Source organism: Myodes glareolus, chromosome 21 (genome assembly GCF_982192425.1).
Source record: "Myodes glareolus chromosome 21, mMyoGla1.1, whole genome shotgun sequence".
Lineage (NCBI taxonomy): Eukaryota > Metazoa > Chordata > Mammalia > Rodentia > Cricetidae > Myodes > Myodes glareolus.
Window position 1 is genome coordinate 37138745 of NC_142046.1, and position 26590 is coordinate 37165334.

General features: G+C 37.0%; 1 protein-coding gene across 6 annotated transcripts in view; it reads left to right on the forward strand.

Moving 5' to 3' along the window:
* Window positions 1–26590, forward strand: part of Galnt13 (polypeptide N-acetylgalactosaminyltransferase 13) — a 560713-nt gene that overhangs the window by 69040 nt on the left and 465083 nt on the right. For all 6 annotated transcript variants that reach the window (XM_085681127.2, XM_085681123.2, XM_085681120.2 and 3 more), the window contains one exon: window positions 19061–19300. In XM_085681127.2, the coding sequence (XP_085537253.1) occupies window positions 19159–19300 (142 nt within the window). In that variant the 5' untranslated portion in view covers window positions 19061–19158. The remainder of the gene's footprint in view (window positions 1–19060; window positions 19301–26590) is intronic.

Consider the following 26590-nt stretch of genomic DNA (forward strand, 5'->3'; position numbering starts at 1 on the left):
TTGTTATTTGGATTTTCTGTTCCGCCCCAACCCCCCAGCTGTTTAGTCCCAGAGAAAAATCACACAAAGGACTCTGTAAGTTATAAAGCTGATTGGCCCTATAGGTTAGGCTTCTTATTAGCTAATGCTCACATCTTGATTAACCCATTTTTCTGATCTATTTTAGCCATGTGGCTCAGTACCTTTTTCAATGGGGTAACTCACATCCTGCTGCTTCAGTGATCTGGGCAGGAGAGAGAGGAAATCAGCTTCCTCCTTCCCAGAATTCTCCTGCTCTCCTTGCATCATTTCCACTTCCTGTCTGGTTTTCCCACCTACACCTCCTGCCTGGTCAATCAGCGTTTATTTAAAACATGATTGACAGAATGCAGACAATTCTCCCGCACCAATCATGGGTTTTTAATTTTTCCATATGAAGTTGAATATTCAAAGTCTATGATGAATTTTATTGGGATTTTGATGGGGATTGCTTTGGTCTGCATATTGCTTTGGGTAAGATTGCTGTGTTGATCCTACTTACCCAAGATCATGAGAAATCTTTCCATTTTCTGATATGTTCTTCAATTTCTTTCTTTAAAGACTTAAAGTTCTTGTCATACAGGGTTCACTTGTATTTTTAGCATTAACCCCAAGATATTTTATGTTATTTGTGGCTCTTATGAAGGGTAATGTTTCTCTGATTAATTTCTCAGCCCATTTATCATCTGTATATAAAAGAGCTAGTAATTTTTTTGAATTAAACTTTTACCTGCCACATTACTGAAGTTGTTTTTCACCTGTAAGACTTATATGGTAGATTTTTTCAGGTTACTTATATATCATATCATCTGCAAATTGTGAAAGTTTGACTTCTCCTTTGCAATTTGAATTCCCTTGATCTCTTTTTGTTGTCCTTTTGCACTAGCTACAACTTCAAGTACTATTTTGAATAAATACAGACACAGTAGATAGCCTTGTCTTTTTCCTGATTTTAGTGGAATCACTTTGAGTTTCTCTCCATTTAACTTGATGTTTGCTGATGGCTTGCTTTATATTGCCTTTTTATGTTTACCAATGTCCTTTGTATCCCCGATCTCTCCAGGACCTTCACCATGACAGTGGGTTGGCTTTTTCTGCATCTAATGAGATGATCACATTTTTTTTTATTTCAGTTTGTTTATTTGGTGGATTACATTTGTGGTTTATCATATGTTGAACCATCCCTGCATCTCTGGTTGAAGCCTACTTGGTCATGGTGGATATAACTTCTGATGTGTTCTTAGATTCAATTTGCCTGTATTTTCTTGATTAGTTTTGCATCAGTGTTCATGAGAGGGATTTGTCTGTAATTCTTTTGCTTAGTTGCATTTTTGTGTAGTTTGGGTACCAGAGTAACTGTTGCCTCATGAAAAGATTTTGACAATCCCCTTCTGTTTCTATTATGTGGAAAAGTTTAAGGAGTATTCGTATTAGCTCTGTGAAATTCTGGTAGAATTCTGCACTGAAACCCTCTGTCTCTTGACTTTTTTGTTTGAGAGACTTTTGATGACTGCTTCTATTTCCTTAGGGGCTATTGGTCTATTTAAGTTGTTTATCTGTTTTGATTTAATTTTAGTATGTGGTATCTATCCAGAAAATTGCCTATTTTCTTTAAATTTTCCAATTTTGTGGAGTACACAAAATTTTCCAGTTTTTAGGAATACAAGTTTTCTTTGTTTTGTTTTTGTTTTGTCTTGTTTTTTGAGACAGGGTTTATCTGTGCAGTATTGGTACCTATTGTTTAGCTCTTGTAGACTAGGCTGACCTCAAATTCACGAAGATCAGCTTGCCTCTGCGTTCCCAGTGCTGGGATTAAAGGCATATACCACCATTGCTCAGTTAAGTACAGGTTTCTGAAGTATGACCTGATGATTCTCTGGTTTTCCTCTGTTTCTATTATGCCCTTTTTATTGATGATCTCATTAATTTTCATATTCTCTCTCTGCCTTTTGGCTAGTTTGGGGAAAGGAGATTGTCTTTTTGGTTTTCTCAAAGAACCAACTATTTGTCTCATTGGCTCTTTGTATTGATTTCTATGTTTCTATTTTATTGACTTCAGAGCTCAGTTTTATTATTTCCTGTCATCTATTCCTTCTGGGTGAGTTTACTTCTTTTTGTTTTTGAGCTTTCAGGTGTACTGTTAAGTCATTAGTGTGAGATTTCTCCAAGTTCTTTATGGAGGCACTTACTTTATGGACTTTCCTCTTAGCACTGCTTTCAAAGTGTTCTGTATGTTTGGGTATGTTGTGTTTTCATTTTCATTGATTTCTAGGAAGTCTTTAGTTTCTTTCTTTATTTCTTCCTTGACCCAGATGTGATTCAGTTGAACATTATTCAATTTCTGCTACTTTGTAGGTTTTCTGCAGTTAGTGTTGTTGTTGAATTCTAACTTTAAGCCATGATGATCCAATAAGATACAGGGGGTTATTCCATTTTGTTATCTGTTGATGTTTGCGTTGTTAGAGAGTATGTGGTCAGTTTTTGAGAAGGTTCCATTAGGTGCTGAAAGGAAGGCTAATTCTTTTGTGTTTTGGTGGAATGTTCTATAGATGTCTGTTAAATCCATTTTAGTCATAACTTCTGTAAGTTCCTTATTTCTTTTTTAAGTTTCTGTCTGGCAATCCTGTCCAGTGGTGAGTGTGGGATGTTGAGCTCTCTTACTATTAGTGTGTGGAATTTAATGTGTGATTTGAGGTTTATTAATATTTCTTTTACAAATGTTGGTGCTCTTGTATTTGGAACATAGGTGTTCGAAATTGAAATTTTATCTTGATGGATTTTTCCTATGATGGATATGAAATGTCCTTCTTCATCTCTTTTGATTTAATTAGTTTGAAGTCTATTTTGTTAGCTATTAGAATAGCTACAACATCTTTTTTCTTAGGTATATTTGATTAAAAAATCTTTTACCTACACTTTACTCTGAGGTAATGTCTGTATTTGAAGTTGAGGTATGTTTCTTGTATGAAACAGAAGGGTGAATCTTATTTCCATATCCATTCTGTTTGCTTGTGTCTTTTTATAGGTGAATTAAGAACATTGATACTAAGAGATATCAATGATTAGTGAGTGTTAGTACCTGTTGTTTTTGGTTTTGTTGTTGAAGGTGATAGTGTGTTTGTGTTTATCTTCTTTGAGAATGGTTAGTATGGTCTCTGTTTTTCTGGGAGTAGTTAGCTTCCTTGGTTTGGAGTTTTCCTTTTAGTACTTTCTGTAGGGCTGGGTTTGTGGCTAGGTATTGTTTAAATCTGGTTCTGTAATGGACTGTCTTGTTTTCTCCATCTATGGTAACTGAAAACTTTGCTGGGTATAGTAGTCTGGGTTGGCATCCGTGGTCTCTCAGTGTCTGCAACATGTCTATCCAGGACCCTCTGGTTTTCAGAGTTTCCATTGAGAAGTAAAATGTAATTCTAATAGGACTGCCTTTTTGCTTATCTTTCCCTCCACTTCTTTAAGGGACTTTTCATTTCCTCTTTGAAGGCCTCGGCCATCTTCATAAAGTCATTTTTAAGGTTATTTTATTCTGCTTTGTCTGTGTTGGTATGTTCAGGTCTTGCTGGTGTAGATCCACTATTTTCTGGGATGCCATAGTGCTCTTTATGTTGTTGAATGTGTTCTTACACTGCCTTCTGCCCATCTCTTCCTTCAGTGGGTGAATGTGGAGTCTGTGCTTCAGGAGGTTCCTCTTCCTTCTATTGGTGCTTTTAGGGCCTATGACCCAAATTTGTGGTGTCTCTTCCTCCAGGTGCAGATGGATTTGTGCTCTGGTGGTTGCTGGTAAGACTCTGAAACTTCCCTAGGTGTAGGCAGGGCCAATGCCCTGGGGGTTGTAGATGCTGTGGGGTTAGTTGGGGGTATGATCTCCTGACTCCAGTGAGTGGGAATTGGGCATGGGATATGCCTCAGTGGCTATGGCCTAGAAAGTAGGGTACCCCACTTGACAAGCCAGATACTCATCTCTCCAGGTGGGGGCAGGCCCAATGCCCTGGTGGTCACAGAAACTATAGGAGATTTTTGGGTTTGAGGGAGGCTGCTCCCTGTTCCCTGGGGCTTCCCTCTATAAGTGTAGGTGGAACCAAGGCTCTGGTGGTTTCAGATGCCCTGGGTGGGGGTGGTTGGTGGTGTGGGGAGTTTGCTCAAGTCTCACATTCTTTGTGAATTCAAATGCATTAAAGTTCAAGTTCCTTCCCTTTAAAATATTCACCTTTTTAAAAATCCCGAATCTCCTCTCTCTCTCTCTCTCTCTCTCTCTCTCTCTCTCTCTCTCTCTCTCTCTCTCTACTATAAAAGCAAGGACAATTATTTTATTTTTTTTAATTTTGCATTTCCATCATAGTTCTTTTACACCCCCCTCCTGCCCGGCCTTTCCTCCCCCACTACCCGCCCCCATCCCCTCTTGAACTCTAGACTGACATCTGTGGAGTCTCAATGGAACAGAACAAGACCCTTCATATATGGGAGACAGTGATGAAGCTTGGACTATCTGAGTGGACCCTGGCAGTAGGACTGAGTTCTATCCCTGGTACATGAGCTAGCAGTTTGGAACCCATTCCCCATGGTAGGAAGCCATGCTCAGCAAAATATCTTTTAAAAGTTCAAAATCTTTGAACTGTGTACTCTTGTAAAACCAGAATTAAGTTAAATACTTTCTTACTTCAAGAGAAAGGATCCAGAGCACAGTCAATATCAGATCAAAACAAAACCAAACTCCAAACAGTGTTAATAACTCAATGTTCAATGTCTGGGATCCACTAACAATTCTGTGCTCCTGTAAGGAACTTGGGCTACTTCTCTGGCTTTGAATTCTGCAACACAAACAACTTGTCTTCTAGGCTCCAGCTGACTCAGCTCCAAGACTGCTGTTTGTTAGGAATTTTCCTACCGCGAACTCTCTGCCGATGCAAAGATCACAATCAAGCCAAATTAAAAAATATCCAGGTTTAATGGAATTCCTGTGCTCTCAGGTGGCCCTCAGAGGGAACCAGGAAGCCATGAATGCATCCATGGAGGGGGGATCTTTCCGGGGAAGCAGTTTAAATAGACTGAGGGAGTGGTCAAGATTTTGGCAGCTCCTCAAAGAACTGGGCTTACACTGTTCTTGGTGGTAATTCCATGGTAGTGGCATCTCCAAAATGCTGGGATCTGCATTGCCCTCAACACTTTTATCTTCTAGGCTCCTACAGAATATCCTACTGACATTTACTGCCTTTTCTAAGACAAAGTTCCAAAGTCCTTCCACTGTCCTCTCCAAAACACATGGTCAGGTTACTCACAGCAATACCTCACTTTCCTGGTACCTACTTCTCTTAGTCAGTGTTCTATTTCTGTGAAGAGACACCATGACAACAGCAACTCTTATAATAAAGAGCATTTAATTGGGGTTTCTTATAGTTTCTGAGGTTTAGTCCCTTATCGTAATGGTGGGGAGCATGTTGGCACACAGGCAGCTATGTTGCTGTAGTGGTAGCTAAGAATTTTAAATCTAGATCCACGGGAAATGGAAAGAGGGCGATACCACTTGGCTTGGGCTTTTGAAACTTCAAACAACCCCATTGACAAACATCCTCCAAGAAGGCCATGCCCACTCCAACAATGCGATACCTCCCAATCCATCCCAAGCAGTTCCGTTCCCTGATGGCTAAGCATTCATATACATGAGACAATAGGAGCCATTCTTTCCAAACCTTCATACTAATGTTAGCTAGTTTATCTTTGTAGAAATTTTCTGTACATATGATAATGCCTAATACTGGACTTAAATACTGTCTGGTTTTTTTGGATGTGTGTGTGCATGTATGATTATCTTGGGTTATCAAGGGTGTGGAATCTGATTTTAATGTACTTTAATGTATCAACAATTTGCTTACATATATTAGCTTGTTGTTATTTCATGGTTATTAGCGGAACCAATTCCTACATTAGAGCAAAAGACATTTTCTTTTTTTTTAAACTCATGGCAGAGCAAGTAGTGTGCATACCAATACATTGGTGTCTATTCCACTTGCTCTCAAATCTCATGGAACCTATGTAAACAGACTCAATAGATACCTGCATACCAACTAGATTGTGCTGCAGAAAAACAGTAGTATAATCCAAAAGTAACCACACAAAAACCAATTATGATGTCAAAATATCATTTTGTGTGCAGCCACCATTTCATAGCAAGTAGAAAACATTTTCTCTTTGTCCTGGAGGGTTCATCTCACTTAATTCCTCAAGATTGCTCACTGCCAAGACAACTGTCATAATAGACTGGTAAATAATATTTGAAGCCTTTAGTTCTCGGCATAGCCATTAGGTGCCTATATATAGGAGGTATAGACATTTGGGGAGATAGGAAAAGGATTGCTCAGTTATTTTTATGCTTTGGTCACCCAATATCTTTGTGTCTGCTGAATTTTCTCATGAAGGTTTCGTCCACTGCATAAGTCATTAAAGTGAAAAGAGTTAGGATCAAATTCATTCATTGGTTTATTATCAGGACTGATTTAAGCATAATGATGAAGAATTTCAAGCCGCAGAATACAGTCAATCTGCAACTTCAGCTTCATTGTTCTTAACTCACTCACTGTAAATACATTATATCAGGAGTGGTTTCACACATGTATGATATGCTTAAAAGGTAGTCTATTATCTAGAACAAATAGAGCAAGGTTTCAACTCATCTGCTGATCTTTTGTTGACATTAAAGTGGGTAACAAGCAATTCCAGTTCCTAATGGAGATATTGATCAGAGTACATTGTCCTCTATGTTCATATCCATAGTACACGGGGGTATGAATCTCTCCAGTGCACATTTCTTTAGACTTCACTATACTTCTTGATATACCAAAATAAACTTGATATATGACCATAAGATTTAGAGTTATAGGTCAATAAGTAGAATTTAGTCTGCTTTTATTCATATATTACTTTGATTCAGATTTTTTATGCATAACAGTTAAATATAATAAATATTCAACATTAAAAACCTAAAATGACCCAGTTATAAAATTCAAACATATCAATCACAATGACACTTTAAAAATATTCATCTGATGATGCTGTATTGATCTACAGTGGTGATAGTGGAATGGTAAAGAGTCAAACGGGTAGATCTGATGTGGTATATTAAAGTAAAGTATTTCCAAAAAGAATTATCTCACACACACACACACACACACGTGTGAGTGTAGGAAAATGCTAGTTCTCCTCTTCTATCACTTTCTACATTGTTCCCTGAGACAAGATCTCTCTTACTGAATCTGCACTCATTGGCAAGATGAGTGCTCTGAAGTTGGAGTGATTCTTTCTTCTTCCAGAACTGGAGTCACATGGGTGGCTATGCCTGGCTTTTTTTCAGGCTAATAAAGATTTAATGGAAAGTATCAATTTGAAGAAAAAAATCTGAATTCTCAACAAAATTTATTGATATAAATACATCAGTCACAAGTACTTATTCACATAAATCAAGATGTATAATCTTCCTTAAATGGATCTTTTAGGCTACACTGAGTTGTAGGACAGTGAAAGTATTGTGAGAGATAAATAAGAGAAAGTATCTGAAATAGAGAATGGCGAAGCATAAGACAAGAAGAATTTCTATATGGTTGATCTGACAAAAAGAACAGCAAAGATAATTAGGGATTGGATAAGGGACTGAAGGAGTGGCTTAGTGGCTAGGAACACTTGCTGTTCTTCCAGAGAACTTAGGTTAAATTCCAAGTACCTGTATGGTAGCCACGGTCTTCTGTAGCTTAAGTTCTAATTCCCGACTCCACAGGCAGTATGTCTGGCTTTTTGAAGGGACTGGGTATCAGACTCAGGTCCTCACGCTTGTATTGCAAATGCTCTCACTGATGGAGTTGTATCAAGTTTTTTTTCCTAAGACATATCATGCATTGCTTATGTTTATGGAAGACAATGAATGATTGAGTGACTATTAAAATTGGCCAACATAATTAGAAATAATTAAGATTTTCTTACCATAGCAGGTGCTCGGCCTGTTTGATTTAAGAGTATGAGATGATAGTGATATGCACATGGTGGTTATACATTAATCTTTCTTAAAGCTTACTGTCACATAATGTATTTTCATACTACTGGGTTAATATCTTCCTCATTATATTCTTAAAGGGAAAATTTAGCTGAGAGACAAAGAAATACCAGTACAATATTATTTAGTAAAGGGAAGAAAAATATATCTTCTAAGAGAGACTGACTAGACATTTGAAGGGGGAATTGCCAATTGGTAAATTTGGTACTGTGGTTTTTAAGAAACATTTGTGAATATTTATGAGATGACTGACATATTTATCAAGCAGCAGATCTCCCTTAGCGGAGAATAGCTCACATGGGGAGGGGGTGAAAACCACAATAAAAAAAATCATATAATGAAGTAGGTCTATGGAGATTGCAGTCCCATGTTGAGTTTACAGATTAGTAATTGGGAACATTTTCACCCCAAGTTACTGTATTCAATGCCAGGTGAATTTTGGATCTGAAATCAAAGGGTTAAATACACTAACTACTTGCAAATCAGAATAAAGGTACAACTAATGGCATCATACTCTCACACTGTTGCCTATAGCCTAGGGAGTTTCCTGTCTGTATCTCTACTCAGATGAAGCAGGTCCTGGAAAATATCACAAGAATTTTAGGACAAATCACAGTGAATAGTGCACATTTTAAAGATAAGCACAAGATGCTCACACAAAGTAAGGAAGTAAGGGTCTGAAATCTGCTCATATGCTTTCCTTCAGGTCATGGTGCCACAATAAATATAAACAGAAGAATATAGCTGCAGTGAAGGGGAATATGGGATAAAAATAATTTGTTTAAAGATAGCTGTTAATGTTAGGATCTTTATTTAGTGACAAGGGCTCATTATAGTAGATAAACTGAATCAGACAAGACAAGTACATCAATAAAATATTTGAATCTTTAAGAACAGATGTATTATACTCTGAAAGGACACTTAATCCATTGAAACAGTTGTACTTGCAAATTTCGTGGTTGGTGATCGAAGTAAGCAAGTAGAGACATTCATTCTAGCAGTATAAAAATTTCTTCTGGTTGTATTTAATCTGGTCTGCCAACTTAGAAGCACAGTGATGAGTTGGGAGGCAGTAGGAGGACGGGAAAAGAGGTGGGAAATTGCCTAAGGGCAGAATGAATTGTATGTGAATTGCCGAAATATTGCTGTGAAACAAGAAAAGCTCACTGTGGTATGGGCTCATAGATTTAGAATAAGTGAGAAAGGCAACTTGAAAGGAGATAAAATCATCTGGGAATCAGAACCTCCTTTGAGGAACTGACTCCATCAGACTGGCCTGGAGGCAAGTTTGTGGGGGTGTTTTCTTGAATAATGATTGATGTGCAGCGGCCCAACCCACTGTGGCTGTTACCAGTCCTGGGAAGCCCTGTATTATATAGTCAAACAAGCAGAACAAGTCAGAGGAAGTAGACTTGTAAGTATTTTTTCCATACTTTCTACTTTAGTTCCTGCCTTATTCTTACCTTGATTCCTTGCTTTGACCTCCCTCAATTAAGGACGATAATCTCTAAATCTGATAAGCTTCTATATCCCCAAGCTGTTTTGGTCAGTATTGATCACAGAATGGAAAGCACCATGTTTACCTGTATATTTCTTAGAGAAGGACTGGGGAAATTTGGATAATTGGCCTATTACTTTGGTGGGGCTTCTATTATAATGTATAACTGACTGAGTGACTTAAGCAATAAAAATTTATTCTCCTAGAATTCGTTTGTTCTTGGAGATGTCTTTGACATTATTAAAGTTAACTTTATATGTTTAGTGTGTGAGGGGTCAGGTGGGCTCATGTGCCTTGGCATATGTATGGCCAGGAAAGAACTGTCAGGAGTCGGTTCTCTGTTCTCATCATATAAGTGAGTACGAAAAGAAACATTAGGTCATCACTCTTGGTGGCAAGCTAGATGAACTTTATCACTAGCCCTTTTGGAGTTTTCTAGGTGTCTGTTACACGGCTCTCTTCAGACTGTATTTTCTTGTGAGCCTTACTGTGGGCATGCTTGTTTGTGCTCATTTCTCTTTCTACAAGGACTATCAGTGTTATTGAATTCACTCACCCATAACACTTCGTTTAACCACGATTTTCTTTTTACTCATCCATTTTCTTACTTATTTTAAAAGAGAGTGCGTATTTTCAAAATGGTGTGTGAGTGTGTGTTTGTGTGTGTGTGTGTGTGTGTGTGTGTGTGTGTGTGAGCGTGCATGCATGCACACGTGCATGCGTGCATAAAATAGAGCACATCTCTGGGATCTGAGTCTTTCTTACCACCTTGTGGTATTGATGGATGGAATTCAGATTGTCAGCCACGACCACAATCATCTATGCTTGTAGAGAGTCCTCAATTTTGGGCCCATGATTACCTTCCTAAAGGTATAATCTTCATATATAATATAAAGACACTGTGAGTTAAGACTTCAACATGTCATTTTTTAGCTGTGGAAGGAGTGAGATCATTTTTTTCTATAATGGCTAATATTAGAGTTTTAAAGTATTTTGAATTGTTTTTAGTATTTTAGAGTAAATAAGAACATGGAAGAGAGATAGTAAATCCTGTTCTCATGCAGTTTGTCTTATAACATATCAGGAAACATTAGAAAAATCAATTTTTAAATATATCATTGATAGGTACTTAGAAAAGCATGAGGGCATAGGAAGAGGATGTGGGTTATTTTAGTGTGTATTGATAGGGAATAAGAGCAAGGGATCCTTCAACTTATCTCTAACTTGAGATTGGAGTATGTGCTCATGCTGACAATTGGTATATTTAAGAAACAACCAAGGAGGTCCAGGCGAGTGACAAGGTGAACCACAGTGCAGGATGAGATCAAAAGGACTATAAATAGAAGGAACCCTTTTTGTATCTTATATAAATTCTTTGATAAAACAAAATTTGATGCAATTAGAGAATCTTTATACTTAGACATGATATCTTTACAAATGAAGTTTAATTTTTATAAAAGTAAAATACACAGATCTCAAGTGCACACATTTTAATGAGTTTTTAGTGTCATAAAATCTGTATAATTCATACCCCTTCAGAGTGGTATTTATTTTAAATGTAATATTTCTGCCTTATAATGGTTTTATATTTCAAGTCCCTAAACAGTCACATACTAGAGATGCAGTGTGTCTGCAAGGGTTCATCAGTGTCCTCAGGCCTTTTCCTTGATGTGATGGTAGTTCTGAAAATCATATTGCTGTTATTAATAATAATGCTAGCTAATACATGTTGAGTTCCTCCCATGTCACAGGCAACTTCGCAAGTTTTACATGTCTTAATCATTTCATATTTATCTCAGTCTTTTGTAGTAGCTGCTGTTGTTTATGCTTTATTGACAGAAAATATCAAGTGAAAGTGTAAAGACACACACTTCAGACAAAACATTTAATAAAATTTTAAATTGATTTTTATTGATTTTATTTATTAAGCTATACATTTTTCTCTGCTCTCCTCCCTTCCCCTCCCCCGCCTTCTATCATCTCCCTTGCTCCCCGTGCTCCCAGTCCACTCAGGAGATCTTGTCTTTTTCTACTTCCCATGTAGATTAGATCCATGTACATCTGTCTTATGGTTCTCATTGTTGTCTAGGTCTCTGGGATTGTGAATTGTAGGCTGGCTTTTCTTTGCTTTATGTCTAAAAGCCACTTATGAGTGGGGTAAAGGGAACACTCATGCATTGCTGGTGGGAGTGCAAACTGGTACAGCCCTTTTGGATATGAGTAAGGTGATTTCTCCGAAAATTAGAAACTACCTTCCTCAAGACCCAGCAATGCCACTTTTGGGTATATACGCAATGGATGCTCAATCGTGCTGCAAAGACATGTGTTCAACTATGTTTATAGCAGCATTGTTTGTCATAGCCAGAACCTGGAAACAACCTAAATGCCCCTCAATGGAAGAATGGATAAAGAAAATGTGGTACATTTACACAATGGAGCACTACATAGTAGAAAAAATAATGACATCATGAGATTTGAAGGCAAATGGATGGAGCTAGAAAACAACACATTAAGTGAGGTAACTCAGACCCAGAAGCACACAGAACCTTTGCTAGATTGTTTCTTATTGATTGAATTAAATGTTATGACCTATTTCTCCTTTGCTCAGATACAAGTTAGGAAACATCTCGTTCTTTCTATACCACAATCTTTGCACAAAAGATGTGTTTAATTTTACCTTTGCTATCCTCCTTGAGTCTGAATATATACCTTTTAATATGATATAGTTTCCAAAAAGACTTTTGATTTTGCTTGTGAGTGGATTCTCCCAATGTGTATTAAGTTTTTTTTTTTTTTTACTTTTAGCTACCCAAAGGCAGTCTTTTTTCTCTTTTTCAATCATATATGGATCTAAAATAGCAAAAATTCTGATTTCTAGTAACTGTATTTATGGGTCTCTGAAGAAAAAGTGAACGATGGTGTGTTCATCCACAGCACTTTTGTAGTGATCTACGACATTAAAAGTTTGAACAGTGCCTGAAACTTCTGGAAGCTCTATCAGCACTCTCACACTAGCTTCTAGAATACTCTGGCAACTTTAAGTACAGCCTCATAAAATAGACTGAAAAAAATTTTTTCATTATGCAATTTTCTATTAAAGAGAATATCTGCCTACCAATAAAAATGCCTAATAGCAACTAAGCTAGATTCCCCAGGGAAATAATAGCCCTCTGGTTGAAAAACAAAACCAAGCTACTAACCCTTCACAAGCCTTTTCTCCTTATCATAATACAATTGTTGCTGACTCTCTTATATTTTATCTAAATTTTATATTTTATTATTTATTATTTTATAATAAAGGCAGGAAAATACTGAATGTTTGGAAGTAAAAGTCCCATAATATCTTGTATAATATTACTTACGTGGCAAGAAAGAAAGGAATGGGAGTTACAAGAGGGAATTTACTGCTTTTTTGTTTTAAAAGCTTCCTCCCTAGAGAAATACCTGACAAAGCAAAATGCTGCTATGCATGGAGTTTTTTGTGTACCTTAAATCTTTGCACTCAAGAGGTTGAGACAAGAAGATTGTAAGATCAAGGCCCAAAGAGGATATATAGTGAGAGTCTGTCTCAATTTTTCTTAAACAAAAATAAATAATTAAAAATCAACCGGGAAATAATCATCCTGAAAGATCTTTGAACTACTTAGGAAAACAGCCAGATGAACCTGTTTGTACAGATTGCTAATGTTCCCTGCTGGATCAGTCAGTCTGAGATGCTGCGGAACTTTCCTTTCTTCTTTCCCTAGGAGACAAAACAATACGTGCAGAGAAGTAGGAACGTATTGGAATAAAAACATAACGCGGATGCTGATTCTCTTAAATAAACCCAGGCTGCTGGCTGTGCTTATGTTGGTTAGTTGTTATGCACATCGTCATTTTTCCACTTGGTCAGGTTTTGTTTTCATAAGGAGTGTTAGAAGACACACACAAGGCAATTATTCCACGTGGACTACAGAATAAAAGGCTGCTTTCCAGGTAGAGATTGAGTTAAGTTACACGCAGAATTAGAAACTGGAAATATATACGGTTAGAGTGCCTTATAACTAGACAAGAATATACAACAGCTACATTTTACCACTGAAAAGGGTGAGTTGGACTCCTCTCAGTACTAGGGTCTTACAGTGCAGGTCAAAGAGGCTGTGGAAGTATGACAATGTGAATAATTCCTGAAGTAGTAATAGGACGTGATTTGACTTTCCATCATAACTGAAGTTAAAATTAGATTCTTCATAACCTCCATTGCTAGACTCTTATTACGAAATGACTTATCTTAGGGATTTTAATATTTAATATTAAGTTATTTCAGATATTTTTGCAGTAATAGTCATACTTTAAAAAAATTCTCCCTCATCTTGCCTGAACCTCATAACATTTTGCGAAGCAGATAGGGCAGAAAAGATGATATCAATAAAAATGATGTGCACAGGGAGGCACAATGCCTAAAGTCATATTTTCCCGGTGCTCCTCTTGTCCTTAGATCATTTCCTGTAAGGTTTCTCTGCTTGGGAAGCTGAGGTGATTCAGTATGTATTGTTACTATACACTTTTTTTGTAAGTTTTTTAAACACAATAAATTGAAGTTGTGAATTTTATCTGAGAGTCAAAGAAAGAGAAAAAATAAATTATAGACTCACTTGTTTCCTATCACAGGTGTAGAAACACACAGTGGTAGGAATGCAAGTAGGAGAGTTGTGCCCTGGTTACTAGGACTGGAGGCTGAGTTCTAATATTTAGGTTTCGTTTTTATACACAAGTAAAATAGAAAGGAAATGTGCTAGATAATTAACATTCCAACTTTTGATTTTTTTCAAGAAAATCAAACTCCAAATATCACTTTTTGGATTTGAAAATATGATCCATCTCTGTCCTTTCGGAAATATTTATCCATATATCTCTGAATAAATATAAATTTTATGTTTTCTTGAGCTTAGAATCTTAGCCAGACAGTGGTAGTGCATGCCTTTCATCACAGTATTCAGAGGCAGAGGTAGGTGGATCTCTGCGAGTTTGAGCACAGTTTAGTCTACAAGAGAGTTCCAGGACAACCAGGGCTGTTAGAAAGAGAAGCCCTGTCTCAAAAAACAACACAAACACACACTCACACAGGTGCCCGCACACACACTCACACACAGAGCCAGCAACAAAAAGAGAAAAGAAAAAAAAGAAGGGAAGAAAAAAGGAAGAAAGAAAGAAAGAATTGAAGAAAAAAGAAATAAAGAAAATGAAAGAGAAAGAAAGGAAAGAGAGAAAAATAGAAAGAAAAGAAAGAAAGAAAGAAAGAAAGAAAGAAGAGATTAGAATCTTTGCTCTACTTAGTTTTTACTTTCACTTTGTGTATTTTGAGTTTGAATGTTACTAGTTTCCATTGATTGTCACTGGCAGCATTTCTGTTATCTTATTCTACTAAGCCAGTTACATAAATTTAAAAAGCTCTTTACTTTAGAAAATTGCACTTTGTGTTACTATTTTGAAACATAGTTATGAAGTACATCAATTTTTCTTTTTATTTAATATTATTCACCTAAAGTATCTCTGCCAAAACAATGTTATTTATCTTGCTTACACCTAGCAATTTGTACTTTACTTGATATTTATTTATTTATTTGTGGTACTGGAAATTGAATCTAGGTCTTTGCACATGCTAATCAAGGACTCTCTGCTTAATTGGTAATTTTTCATTTTATTAAAAATAGATTTTCCCCCAACACAAGATATCCTAATTAGAATTTCTCCTCTCTCTATTCCTCTCAGTTTCTCACCACTACCACTGCCATTCAGATTCATACTTGATGCTATTTTAAATGCAGCAAACCATATCAGATTATTTTTGATCTGATGTGTTTGTTACACAGAAACTAGTTACATAGTTATCCTCAATGCAATATACATAAACAAATATGTATAAAGCACTAATTTGTATTTCTTTGCATGCTTCTGAAAAATTTTGTAGCTTTTTTGTTTTTTTTTCACAATGCATATTTTTGCTATTTATTTTTCATAAGTATGTTGTTTCTCATTGATAAATAGTTCAAATACACACTATATACTATGATATACATCACCTCTGCATCTTTCTATGTAAACACAAAATTTTAGGACTAAAAGGTATTGATTTAAAATTGCTGTTAAATTGATCATCTAATCATCTAAGAGCTTTTTTTTTAAATCCTGTTTTTTTTTGTTTGTTTGCTCGTTTTTAAGGGTTTCTGGCTGTCCTGAAATTCACATTTTTTATCCAGGCTAGCCTTGACTGTAGAGATATGCCTGTCTCTGCCTTTATATTGCTAAGATTAAAGACATGCATCACTGCCGCTACCCTCCGGCTAATTATTAATTGTCAATTGTTTCTTAAAAATCATTTGTTAATTGTTATAGATTACTTGAAATCCTTTGTAAACGTGGTCAAACTTCATCCTAGCAAATCTTTAGAAGAGCTATTCCTTTTTTTTTCTTATTTATTTATTTAAAAAATTTTCACTTCCTCCCCTCCTCCGAATACCCTCCAGCTCCCGCTCCCCTCACTCCCTCTCCTCCTCCCTCCCCATTCCCAAGAGCAGTCAGGGTTTCCTGCCCTGTGGGAAATCCAAGTCCCTCCCCCCTCCCTCCAGGTCCACTAAGGTGAGCATTCAAACAGACCAGGATCCCTAAAAGCCAGTCCATGCAAACGAATCAAGACCCAGTGCCATTGTCAATGGCTTCTCAGTCAGCCCCCATTTCAGCCATATTCAGAGAATCCCCTTTGATCACATGCTCCTTCAGTCCCAGTCCAGCTGACCTTGGTGCGCTCTCATTCGATCAGTCCCCTTGCATCAGTGGGTGAACGCACCCTTCGCAGTGCGGTCCTGACTTCCTTTTTCATGTTCTCCTTCCTTCTGCTCTTGGACCTTGGGAGCTCAGTCCAGTGCTCCAATGGGGGTCTCCGTCTCTAACTCCATCCATCATCGGATGAAGGTTCCCTCTGGTTCTGCTTTAATTGTTCACGATCTTCCTCCCTCTGCTTCTCATTTGGACCTAGGGAGTTAAGTCCAGTGTTCCAATATGTGTCTCTGTCTCTATCTCCATCTTTCGCCATATGAAGGTTCTGTGTTGACATGCAAAATATTCATCAGTATGGTTATGGGCCCAGGCCAGTTCAGGTACCCTCTCCTCTGATGCCCAGGGAACAATCTGGGGACCTCTCCTTGGGCCTAGGAACCCCTCCAGAATCAAGTCCCTTGCAAATCCTAAAATGGCTCCCTTAGTTGAAGTATAAACTTCCCTGCTCCCATAGCCATCCTTCCTCCCTCCCCCGCTTCCATTCCCCCAAGCCATCCCCAATCCTCCCCCTCTCCCCTCTCCCTAACCATCTCTCCTTACTTCCACCCCACCACCACCCATGCACCCAAGTGCCTGGCAATCTTGTCCACTTCCAATATCGAGGAGGATAACTATATGATTTTCTTCAGGTTCACCTTCTTATTTAGCTTCTCTAGGATCACGAATTATAGGCTCAAAGACCTTTAACTATGGCTAGAATCCACTTATGAGTGAGTACATACCATATTCCTCTTTTTGGGTCTGGATTACCTTACTCAGTAAAGCGTTTTCTATTTCCATCCATTTGCATGCAAAATTCAAGATGTCATTGTTTTTTACCGCTGAGTAAAACTCTAATATGTGTATGTTCCACACCTTTTTTAACCATTCTTCTATTGAGGGGCACCTAGGTTGTTTCCATGTTCTGGCTATTACAAATAGTGCTGCTATGAACATAGTTGAACAAATACTTTTGTAGTATGATAGGGCATCTCTTGGGTATATTCCCAAGAGTGGAATTACTGGTTCCTGAGGGAGGCTGACTCCCAGTTTCCTGAGAAACCGCCACACTGATTTCCACAGTGGCTGCACAAGTTTGCATTCCCACCAGCAATGGATGAGTGTTCCCCTCCCTCCACATCCTCTCCAGCATAGGCTATCATTGGTGTTTTTGAGTTTAGCTATTCTGACAGGTGTAAGATGGTATCTCAAAGTGGTTTTGATTTGACAAGACCTTTAAGTCTTTGAAGAAAGAAATTGAGATGGATACCAGAAAATGGAAAGACCTCCCCTGCTCTTGGATTGGGAGAATCAACATAGTAAAAATGGCAATTCTACCAAAAGCAATCTATAGATTCAATGCAATCCCCATCAAAATCCCATCAAACTTCTTCACAGACCTTGAGAGAACAATAATCAAGTTTTTATGGCAAAACAAAAAACCCAGGATAGCCAAAACAATCATATACAATAAAGGAACTTCTGGAGGCATTGCCATCCCTGACTTCAAATTCTATTACAGAGCTACAGTATTGAAAACAGCTTGGTATTGGCATTAGAACAGAGAAGTCGATGTATGGAATCGAATAGAAGACCCAGATATTAACCCACAAACCTATGAACACCTAATTTTCGACAAGGGAGCTAAAGGAATACAATGGAAGAAGGAAAGCATCTTTACCAAATGGTGCTGGCATAACTGGATGAATTTGTAGGAGAATGAAAGTAGATCCATATCTATCACCATGCACAAAACTCAAGTCCAAATGGATTAAAGACATCAACATCAATCTGTCCACTTTGAACCTGATAGAAGAGAAAGTGGGAAGTAGTCTACAAGATATAGGCATAGGAGACCACTTCCTAAGTAGAGCCCCAGTAGCACAGACATTAAGAGAAACAATGAATAAATGGGACCCACTGAAACTGAGAAGCTTCTGTAAAGCAAAGGACACTGTCAGTAAGAGAAAAAGGCTACCTTCGGACTGGGAGAAGATCTTCACCAACCCCTCATCAGACAAAGGTCTGATCTCCAAAATATACAAAGAACTCAAGAAACTAGACACTAAAACTCTAATTAACCCAATTAAAAAATGGGGTACTGAACTGAACAGAGACTTCACAACAGATGAACTTCGAATGGCCAAAAGACACTTAAGGTCATGCTCAACCTCCTTAGCGATTAGAAGAGCTATTCTTAGGCTTATTTCACAGATTAGGAAAAGGGAACAGAGAAGGTCTCCGTGTAGTATCAAGTGATACTACAGATACTACAGAACTGTCCATTATCTAAGTGTCAGCCATTGTCCTCTGTGGAACATTGTTGTTTCAGGATGCTTTCTTTTTGCAATACAATATTGACTCACTAATAAAACTCTGTCAGGGCAAATTTGAAGTGTTTTCCTTGACATCCTCGTGATATAGAGGACAGTCTAATAAAGTGTAAGGTAGAGTCAACACCACTTGACAAACATCAAATAGTTTGTCAAAGTCCCAATCAGCAGAGCAGCGAGAGTTCAGGGACCATATGTTAGAAGCTTAGTGACCTGGAACGGTAAAGCCTGTGAGGCTTTTAGTTTTGCATTTGAAGACCTGGTTGCTGACATATCTGGGACCATGAACTAAGTCTTTTATCTTGTATTCTAGCTCCCTGTATCATAATGACAATTCTTTCTCTCTCTCTCTCTCTCTCTTTTTTTTTTGTTCTAATATAGTGGGATGCATCCTGCTTTTGTCCTGGAGTTCACCTCTTTGGCTCGGATTTACCTCAGGAACATTCGTCTTCAGTCTCCGATTTAACTAGAAATCAAGCATGAGGAGATTTGTCTACTGCAAGGTGGTCCTGGCCACATCGCTGATGTGGGTCCTGGTTGATGTCTTCTTACTTCTGTACTTCAGCGAGTGTAATAAATGCGATGACAAGAAGGAGAGGTCCCTGCTGCCTGCACTGAGGGGTGAGTGGTCATGGAGAAAGAAGTTCTGGTGAACAACAAAGCAGGAAAAGCTCAATAGATGAGATCTGCCTTACAGAGTTAGAGGAACATTTTAGCAGAGCTCTTCATGTATATTTAAAAGTGTGGAAGTTGTTATACACATGTAGCCATAAGTGTCTTTTTGGAAGAAATGACAGTAACTATCCAAACTCTAACATATCTTTCAGTTTCTACCATTCGAGTATCCTCTGATGACTTTTCAAGTATTATTTGAGGAATATTTAGGTTAGATAGAATTCCAAGTCTAGGCTCTAACAAGCCAATAATTTTTAAAGATCAAGCACATAACACAGAAAAGAAATACTAGAGCAAGACATGTGGGGACGGTAGACAATTGGAGATAGATTTGATAAGACAGCTGCATAATTTCTAAAGCAGCTGCTGTAAGAGCCAGTTGTTAAGTCAAAATGCATTAATGACCACATTCATTTTGTAGGCCATTAGAATGTTAGCTCCAGGTTACAGGCAAAAATAATTTTAGGAATATTATAAAGTCACTTTATCTAATATTTTCTTTTTTAAAGACCAGTTTCAAAGACTAGATAGCAACAAATTATAAACAAATATGACAGTGTATATTAAATGGTGATTTTTCAAGAAAGGCATGAGTTTAGGTGTCTGTAATTTTTTTATTCTGTTCTTTATGATATCAAAATCCAAAGTTTATGTATTTCTCAAAAATAATAAATGTGACTTACAATGTTCAAAATGTGCTCAAGATTGTTCTATGCCTTGAATTATAATGGATTCTATGCTTAATAATAATATTTATAATATATACATACAAAGTAAATGTTTACCTTTGAGTTTAAGATGAAATGTTTCAATCTATACATTTCTCTGTTATTTTTTCATTTTTACTTGATATATTATAATTTTAATTCAACAATTTAAAGATCTTTAGTCAAAATACTATGATAAATGCAATTTAATTGGCACTATTCAACTGGAGGAATTTTAGAAAGCATGGACTATTTCTGAAAATTAGTTTTAGTTCAGAGTGTTTTAGACATCTTTCTGAAATGATCTTTCTCACTTGGAAAGATTATAATTATCTTCCCCCTTTCAAAATGGGCCTGCCACTTTCGGTGTATGGATAGTTAATGTACATTTTCAGCCCTCATTCCACCATTATTCAGTGGGGAAGACTTTACGGGTCCACTTTTGATGAATGAACATGGAATGTATTTCCTGATCTTTGACGAAAACTCTAGAATCAGCTACTCAGCACCTTTGCTCGAGTCCTTGAACGGCTGCTTGAATGCAAGTGGACATGTTTTTGATGTATAGTATCGGTGCAGAATGCAAACTTTAGCATTTGTGCAGAGGAGACATCTAGTTTGGTCACAGAGAAATACTATAGCCCAACTCAGCCAAACAAGAGTGGTCTTTTCTACAAGTTCCCAAAGCATGCAGCTTTGCTGATTTATTCCTTTAGTTCAGTCTTCTAAATCTCCAAATGTGAAATAAGATGCTGCGAGGCAAAGAACTTTTTCTGGATCTTATTTTGGGAACATTGACTTATTCCGAAGACATGGTCATGGTCCCTTAGGACTTCCATAATAACACAGACAGACTGGGTGCTGCTTACTCAACGGGGACTTGTTTTTTTTTTATGGTTTCAGAAACTAGAAAGTCTAAAATCAAGGTATCTGTAAGGTCTCCAGCAAACTCAGGGCAAATAGCTAGCTGCGGAGCCAGGATTCTGACCTTCAGTCTCACTCTGCATCCCCAATACTTGTTGCAGAGTCCTGGTTCCTCAGGCATTTGTCCTGGGTTTCTTTGAGACCTATGAGTACCAAATGATGTGGCGTCTTGGGATACCTATTTTGTATAAAAGGCAGTCTTCCGGCTCACCTCACAAGGCTGGCAGTTGAAGCATACCTAGGAAAGATTTTTCATTTGCTGACATGGCTCTGAAGTTTTAATATGAAGTAAATATAGCATTAAGTAAAATCCTTAATAGTAAGTAAATTTTTAGAAAGCATAGTTCAAAATCAGCAATGATATTGAAGTGCTGTTAAAAAATCTGACTTGGAAAAAGGAAAGAACATGGGATTCTAAATAGGAAGAGGGATGTGATAAATGCTGAAGTAGAAGTGGGTAAAATAACAGGATTTCTGAAAATTCCATAAAGATTCATGCTATGAAGGATCCACATTAAAATAAAAAGCCAGAAAGCAAACTATAATACATGTAAGCCTTTGCATAGGTATGTGTAAATAGTTTAAACAAAAATTTATCTTCTGGGCTGACAATGTTTCTTCCAAGAGCCAAAGATCATTAGCAAAGTACCAACAGCAGGCATGAAATGCACTCTCTTGAGTTGTTGATGAGGGTTGTCCAGGAGACTCCCAAAACATTACAGGCTATTGCTTTGCTCTTGATTGACTCCCAAAGATGGAACGTAAGGCCATATTGCTAAAGAAACCATGCACTTCAGACCCAGGATCCAGGGTCCTTGTTTTGGAACTGACCTGACACCCTCCTACTTGAGGACTCGTTTTTATGGTACTACAAGGCTCCAAAGGAAGAAAACAACCAACAGTTCCCTCCAACTAAGATACATATGAGCCACAGCAATGACCAGGATGACATGATAAACCAATGGCTACTCTAGCAGCATCCATACCTTTGTAGCAGTTACTAACTCGCTAATTGGACTTAAGACCATTTCAGCTAGAAGGAAATTATGATTGGTACTGGAAACTTAGACTACTACCCAGGGCTAGTGACATCATGGGTTGGTGGAGAACCTACAAACAGCATAATCCTCTAACTACATTATAAATATTTGTTGTTATAGCCACAGATAAATGTGGGTCCCACCCTCTTCAAAGAAATTTCCCTTTACAACCAATGGGAACCATTATACAAAACCAGAGGGAAAAATATTGCAGAGTTCTCAAGACTTGTGCCATAGGATATATCTACAAAACATCTTCCACACTTATGACTCAGGGAACATTGTGGAAGGCAGAACATAAAAATTGTAAGACCTAAAGATCAGTGAGTTTGCTCTAATATGGTGTCTCCTACTAATGTTAAATAATACACTCATGAACTCTCAGCAACCTGGCTGCCTAAAGAAAAACCGAATGAGGACCACAGCACTAAGCATTATAAAGTGGATAGGGGAAAGACCAAGAGGTCTCAACCCTAGATAAAAACTACAGGCAATTAATGAATGCTGAGAGTAGATAAATAGTCTTTCTGAAAAAAGAGAATACCAATTGGTTATCTAACATAAAATGCTCAGCCCTAAAAGCAAAGATACAAGGAACACTGTACAGACTGAGGAGAATGTATTTCTATATTTAAGAATATATACGTACACACATATACAATTTTATGTAACAAAAATTAATGAAGGAAGACGGCATTGTTTGAAGAGATCAGGAAAATATATGGGATGGCTTAGAGAAAGGAAAGGGAAGGGGGAAATGATGTATTTATGTTAGAAGCTCAAAAAGTAAAAGAAAACACTAAAAAAAATGAAACAAATGATACACTTCTTTTATCCATTAAATACTGGGCTGTGCTCTGAGTCATGGACAAATTCAGTCAAATGGGCCATTGTCTTGAAGCCTCACACATTCTAGCCTCCTAAATTAAGGAACATTACAAAGTAGAAAGGTGTGACTGCTGAACAGAAAAGCTATTTTCACAATTGAAGGTCTTGAAGGCGAGGAGTTATCCTGCTGCATGAGAGTTGGGAGTGAAGTGACTGCAGAAGGAATAAAGTAATTTTCAAAAATAAAGATACATGAAATCTGTAAGTTAACTGATCCTAACTCAACCTGATGTAAAAAGAATTACTATATTCTACATTGAAAGCTAGGATAAAGAATAGAGTTTAAAAATTTTTGAGTGACTGGAAAGAAATCTTAGCATGTCCTTAGGTGCAGCGGTGTTACTGAAATTTGTTAGAAAGTGTATACTAATTATGCACAGACACTTAGAAGGATACAATCACATATAAACTGCAATAGTAGTGACAGTTTTATCTTGATTTACATAATTAGTGATTTAAGATTTTTCTGTTTATAAAATTATTCAAGTTAGATGGTAACTAATCGAATAATAACTCATTTAAGTTGTTCGAGTGCAAACTCTGTAAAATTTAATTTTGATATTTTAAAAACTAGTTTCTTAAGTTCTAATTCACCACAGTATGTGTGTATGTACCATATATGTACAATTTTATTAATAGGTTTACCTCTGTAAACTACTAAAATGCAATACTCATTTTTCTTTTTTATTTATTTAAAGTTTAATTACATTATTACCTAAGTCTTACTTATTCCATATCTACCTTCCACATTTCCTCTCAAAAATTCAAGGCCTCTTCTTTAACCCTTGTTGTTACATATAAGGGAATAGGCATAAAAATACAATCTGCTGAGTCTGTTCTTTGTTGCTTGCATGTGTGTATTTCCCAGACTAATCACTTGTTATTGGAAAATCAATCAGGAATTCATTCCTGGGGAAAAGCAATTCTCCTCTTTTAGTAGATATCAATTGCTTATAGCTTTTCACATAGGGGTGAGGTCCCATGTGATTTCTCCCATCTACATCAGGATGTTAATTTTTGAAATTGTTTGATTCTTGTTAGGCAGTCAAGTTGTTAGAATTTCATGAGTGTAGCTTTTCCATAGAAGGTACAGTCTCACAAAGGACTTCCTGATCCTCTGACTCTTAAAATCTCTATATCCCCTCTTCTAGAATGTGTTTTGAGTCTTAGGTGCAAGAGTTATCTTGCAGTTCTGTTGGGATGGGATTCCAGGGTTGCTTGCTCTCTGTGCTGTGACTAGTTGTGAATTTCTGTAATTGTCTCCTTCTACTACAAAAAGAAGCTTCTATAATGTGGGTGATAGCTTATGAGCCTAGGGAGCTTGTGAGTATAAGTGTTTAGAAGGCAGTAGGAAATCATACTGGTTTAGTGAAGTAGTAGCAGTAGATTGTCTTCTATAAGTCATGACCTCACTAATCACAAATAGTTGGCTAGATTTCTAATAAATTTTGTTTAATATTAAGTAAGATCAGATACATTTAATAAACATTATTTGAGGGATGTTTATATCAGTGCTAATGATAAAGTCATAACAAAGGAGACATTGTGTATATATTTGTCTCAGTGGTCTCATACCTACCACTAATATGATCTTGACTTCATTCACTAGTTTCACAAAATGAGCCAACCTACCATGCAGGCAAACATAAACATTGAAATCACCAGAAGACATGTTCTTGTTTTCACGTGTATCAGGAAAAAGAGAAAAGAAAATCATATAAATGGAATGTCAGGATATCCATTCTATGTTATCAGGGGGATGTAGCATGTGTAAAGAAAAAGTAAAGAAAGTAAAATCAGTAAGAGACTATGTCATTTAAGGGGAAAATATGAATTTAATTTTTATAAAGACTATCAAGTATGATGATAACTGAATAGAGGGGGTGGATGGCACTACTAAATGACTAACCAATAAAATGACAATGGACAAATCGGATGCATCTATTGGCAATCAGTGCCATAAAAGTGGTGTGTTGTATCAGAAACAAATGATGAAGGTACATTTTCTGTTCATTTTGTCCATTCCTACCATTGTTACAGAAGACAGTGCCTGTCTTACAGGGCTCAATTAGCATTGCTAATATATAGTTTGATTCATATTTTGTATCTTCTCATGATCATAGAATTTATGTTCATGATTTACATAAACAAATGAATTATTATAGAAAAAGTGGACCACAAATTTGTTGCTACACAGATTGTCATGTGAGGTCGTGACTCATAGAAGACAATGACTCTTTTTCTTTTAGATTTGAATATTTAAAAGTATCTTTCATTGGTCTTGATAATTTAATTTGCCATCCCAATTTAGCTGATAGGTAGTTCAGAAGTTTTTCTTTATTCCTCCCATAATTTTCTATGTTTCAGTGTCAATAGTGCTTTTATTACACAGAAGTTTAGAAAATGTCATTGCATATGTGTGCGTGCAATGTTGCTTTCAGGGAAGAAGTTCCTAATGGAATGGCATTTCAAGTTGGTGTTGTGGAATCCACAGAGGAGTGATACTGAGGATTTTGAAAAGGATCTAGTTAGTGGATATTTGACTCATACAGGAAAATCATGGAGAGAGAAAAATCAGAAATGATGAATGAGGATGATAAAACAATATTGGAAAATTTAAAATGGAAAAATCAATAATAAATTAATTGATTTATAGAACAGATCTCAATGCTAATAAGTAAGGAAACCCCATAATGAATATACCTTTGGGATCAATTAAGGAATGTAAAATTTCAGATCATCTTATTGAGGTATCTATCCAAGTGGTTAATTTAATTTTGATGAGTTTTGAAAACTAGTTTCCTGGCTCTTCCTCATGATCATGATATCATCCATGGGAAAATATTACCTTTTATAGTTCTGGTCATTTAATTCAACTTTCACTGGTCTGTTTTTTGTAAACATTGGTGAGTTTCATGTATTCTAGGAAATCTGAACAGAGGAATTGTGTACCCATCAATTCCTACTCTTGACTGCATTTATCAGCATTAGCTTTTCTTAATATTTATTTTTTATTATGCATACAATATTCTGTCTACGTGTATGCCTGAAGGCCAGAAGACGGCAACAGACATTACTACAGATGGTTGTGAGCCACCATGTGGTTGCTGGGAATTGAACTCAGGACCTTTGATGAGCCATATCTCCAGCCCCAGCATTAGCTTTTTAAGGTCAATCACAGTGATGATTGTTATTAGTGATTTCATCAAACTGAATATCTGACACAGTACATTTTTTTAGAACTGAAACTTTTTTGTTTTGGCTCCTGAAACCTGGTAATCTAGGTTCAATGACATTGGCAGATTATGTTTTTGGTTCTAAGATGACAGATTGTTGCCTTATACTCCAGAGTGAGGCCATTTTATCTTCAGATAGGAGAACAAGTAAGGAGAACCCATTGCCCTCAACCTTTTACAGTAGTGTTGATCTACTGAGGAGTGCTCTGCCCTGTGATCTAAGCACCTGCTGTGTATTCTGCATCTTGACAGGTGGACTGTGGCGATCCAGAGCCCAAGGCCTATGTGTGACACATCCTCTGAGATTCAAGCCTTGTCATATCATTGATAGACAGTAATTGTTTATCCTTTCATTTAATGGATATTTAAGTTGTTTTCAATTTTTTTTACTGTTATGGATAAATCCTGGTACATTTATGCATAAGTCTGTATGTAGACATA